The sequence below is a fragment of the Gambusia affinis genome, linkage group LG01 (genome assembly GCF_019740435.1).
Source record: "Gambusia affinis linkage group LG01, SWU_Gaff_1.0, whole genome shotgun sequence".
In the NCBI taxonomy this organism is placed as follows: domain Eukaryota; kingdom Metazoa; phylum Chordata; class Actinopteri; order Cyprinodontiformes; family Poeciliidae; genus Gambusia; species Gambusia affinis.
The window spans coordinates 1,003,845-1,007,340 of record NC_057868.1 but is presented as its reverse complement, the minus strand read 5'-3'; the positions used below and the strand labels follow the sequence as shown (position 1 = coordinate 1,007,340).

The 3,496-nt window shown below is 39.1% G+C and overlaps 1 protein-coding gene across 3 annotated transcripts; it reads left to right on the top strand.

Annotated features, from left to right (window-relative positions):
- Nucleotides 1–405: 405 nt before the first annotated feature.
- On the top strand, nucleotides 406–3,243 carry LOC122831619 (CREB/ATF bZIP transcription factor-like). Of its 3 annotated transcripts, XM_044117960.1 has the most exons (5): nucleotides 406–588; nucleotides 1,426–1,975; nucleotides 2,076–2,236; nucleotides 2,425–2,500; nucleotides 2,891–3,243. In XM_044117960.1, exons 2-3 carry the CDS (start codon nucleotides 1,470–1,472, stop codon nucleotides 2,122–2,124), a joined length of 555 nt encoding a protein of 184 aa, XP_043973895.1. In that variant the 5' UTR covers nucleotides 406–588; nucleotides 1,426–1,469; the 3' UTR covers nucleotides 2,125–2,236; nucleotides 2,425–2,500; nucleotides 2,891–3,243. The 3 variants fall into 3 exon arrangements, with proteins under 3 accessions (XP_043973895.1, XP_043973886.1, XP_043973876.1); XM_044117951.1 differs by having other exon boundaries at nucleotides 2,076–2,500; XM_044117941.1 differs by having other exon boundaries at nucleotides 1,426–2,500.
- The last annotated feature ends 253 nt before the right edge of the window (nucleotides 3,244–3,496 follow it).

Below are 3,496 nucleotides of genomic sequence, written 5' to 3'. Positions count from 1 at the left end.
TTAATATCCTGTTTTGTCACAATGTGAAAATTCAGGTGGAACAACAGTAGCTCTCAAGTGGCTCTTTTACTTCACTTGACCTATTAAATGATGAAATATTGTCCTGTTTTTTGTTAGTTTTGTTTCATTAGTTATTTTTTTCTGTGCCTTGATAAAAAAACAACCACTGGCTCTCCAGGTAAATTTGGTCTAGTGGATTCCTGAACAGGAATAGTAAGAAAAGAAAGGAGAAAAGATATATACATATATATCTTTATATATATATAATTTAGGATCCGATTTTTAAAGATATGTTATTTCAATAAACTAACACTGAATTGACAACAGTTTTTCGAAAAATATTTACCTTGTAGAAATGTGTAGTAGAAGTGTAATGAACATTTGACCCAGGGGAGGCGATAATGCAACAAATTGAATGCAAACTTCCGTAAAGAAGAAGAAGAAGAAGAAGTTGCTTGGTATCTCGCTCTTCACAAGTTTTAGCTGTGATCAATTTGAAAAAATAATATATATTTATAACACTTTTGGCGGCCGACACTGTTTTACTACTTGACTTTTGCACAATTTTTGTGTTTTTGGGTCGGGCTGGTAAGTATTTGTGCGAAGAAAATGCTGCGTCACATTAGCTCTGTTGGTTGGCCTGTGGCTAAACACAAAGGCTAACTCAGGCACAGTCAGGGAATTTCTCGTTCGTAACAGGCTTTCATTACACAGAGTTACCACATACCACATACTCTTAACTCGTCGTATAATGACTTTAGTATACCCAAACTAATGCTATAGCATCGTTTTTTATCATTAGCTGGTGCTAATCAAAAGCGCGGGGAAGCTAACGCGGCCCATATTTAGCCATAGAGGCTCGATAGCTTACTTTATCGAGTAAGCTCGATAGCAATAAGGTTAATACTAAGCACATAATGTGTTCATTATTTGTTTATTCTTTAAAAGAACATACTTTAGAAGGCAGTTCACGTATAAAATGTGACTTTGTGGCATATTAGGGAAAGTTTGCAGAGTTTCCAACGTTGGTACAACGTTAAAGACATGCGTCATTTGTATCACGTGGCCGCGCTAACTGAAAGGTCTAGGTTTCATTTCTTATATAAACCTGTTTAGAGCACTTCATGCAGTTTACAGTCAACGTGTTTATCAAAAACAATATTTTATTGAGGTGATTTTAAAGGCCTTGTTTTAGATTATATGTGCAAGAATTACTAACGTTTTATTGGCAGTATGTAACTGAAAGGCAAAAAATATACAGTTTTTTTATATAGGGAACTGAGGGATTCTAGTTAAACATTTATCCTGTTTTATTGAAAGACCTGGAGATTAAAGAATTGACTGATTGAAAATTGTTTGTAATTCATATCTGCTTTATCTGAGTTTATTTGCAAGATTTAATAATGCAGCGTTTTGTTTCCACAGAGCCTCTTTATTCAACGTCTTTGTGATCTCGTTGGCACAACACGATGATCACAAGGAGAAGAAGCCGTGCCATGGAGATGCCGTCGGTAGACATGGAGGAGGTGGATGTAATGGAAAATGTTCACGATCTCCCCAGCCCTTCTGATGCGCTTGCTGCTGATGACACCGATCCTTCAGGAATCGAGCTAGACGACCTGTTTGAAGATTTAAAATGGACTCTAGAAAAAGATTCTTCCTCTCTGCTCTTTGGCGTCGATCTTGCCAGTCTAGAAGCACACAGCGACATAAACCAAAACTCGGGGTTTGACGCTTCATCCCGCTCATCTCCAGACAGAACGTCTTCTGGCTCCAGGATGAAAAACCGACAAAGCCAGTCAAACCACATCATCAACAAAAACGCCATCGCTGCCAGATTGAACCGTCTCAAGAAGAAGGAGCACGTCAACACCCTGGAGAAGCAGGTTGGCGTTCTGTCAACGGAGAACGCCGTGCTCAAACAAGAGAACTGTCAGTTAACTAAACGGGTGGAAGAATTGGAGGATGAAACCAGGTATCTGAGAGCTGTGCTGGCCAATGAGAGCATGTTAGCCCAGCTCTTGTCCAGACTGAGCGGTGTGAATGGGATGAAATTATCTTCCTCGCTTTTCCAGGGGCCTCGCTCTAACGAGCACGATTATGCGTTGCCCAGGAAGCGGGTGAAGGTGGAGGAGAAGGAGACGTCGGGCGGCGTGTGCCTGCATGTAGACAAGAACCACGTGTCAGTGGAATTCTGCCCAAAGTGTGCAGAGAGCGCGAGCACGTCGCTCAAAATGTAGGGTCAAGTACTTCTGTTTTCTCATATTGAGACTAAAACCGTATGCGACTCTGTACTGAACCTTGTCAGGATGGATGAACACCGAGTTAATTAGAGCTGCCTAAGAGCCGCAGAATGTGCATGTGATTTATGTTTTTTGTGTTCTGGTGGGATAAGTACACGTTACTGCTAAACCTTGTTGACAGTTTCTTCTAGGTAATGGTTGCTCCGCCATGGGGGATGAGTGGCTTTCTGAACTCCCTTTTCCTGCTTGACGCCCTGGTAAGGAATAGACAGAAACTTCTCACTGGCTTCAGCACTCAGCAGCAACATCAGTACTTTTTTTCTTTTTATTTTAATATACCAAATGTTCCCAATTAATGGATGTTGAGCGCTTTGCTCAGTTTTGTTTTTGTTTTGTCATAAGAAATAATTTGATAAACTGTTAGGCTTCAGTTTTCTTAGTGCTTGTTTGATAAGATAATGGTAAAGGTCCACAAAGAGTGATCTGAAATCTGCCAAACTGTAAAGTAATTGATCTTAAAAGGAAAAGAGAAAACAGAAAACGCATCCTACCTATCGGACGAAAGAAAAAAAAATCTCTTTGTGAACCATTACCTGTTTACCGAAGAATACATGTATTTAGCGCCACCTTTTTTCTTTATGCTGAAGTTCTGCTGATGGGAGGTGACGAAGCTGGACACGCAGCTGCAACGTGGGCTGGTATTTTTTTAAAGGTAGTATCGGTAACAAATGGTATATGTAATTTAATTTTTACCCACATTCTGCATCACCTGTAGCTGTTGGTTGTATCAGCAAAGCTCCTACAGCAGCCGGAGCAATTTGTATATTGTTTGTATATTGAAATGTACATTTAAAAAAAAGAAGAAACTGATCACAGTTAATTTTTTAAATCACATCTAATAAACTGTAAATGTTTAATTTTGAATATATTTTCTTTTGAAGTAAATGCTCTGAGAAATGTTGGACAAATAAATCCCATTCTCTGTGTGTAAAATACTAAATATCTGCTGAGTCTTGTTGTGTACTGTTGATATTAATGCATCTCTTTTTTCTTTCTGAACAGCAAGCTCTGCCGATAAAGGTCTTAACTTTTCCTGAACATTGGGTCAAGTCTGGTAATGGTTGTCAGAACAGATAACAGTCCCCATTGGATGGAATTATAAAGCATAGAAAGATTCATTTCATTTATCTGTCCAACTACAGTGCATCCAGAAGGTTTTCCCAGCACTTCACTTTTTCCACATTTTATGTTCC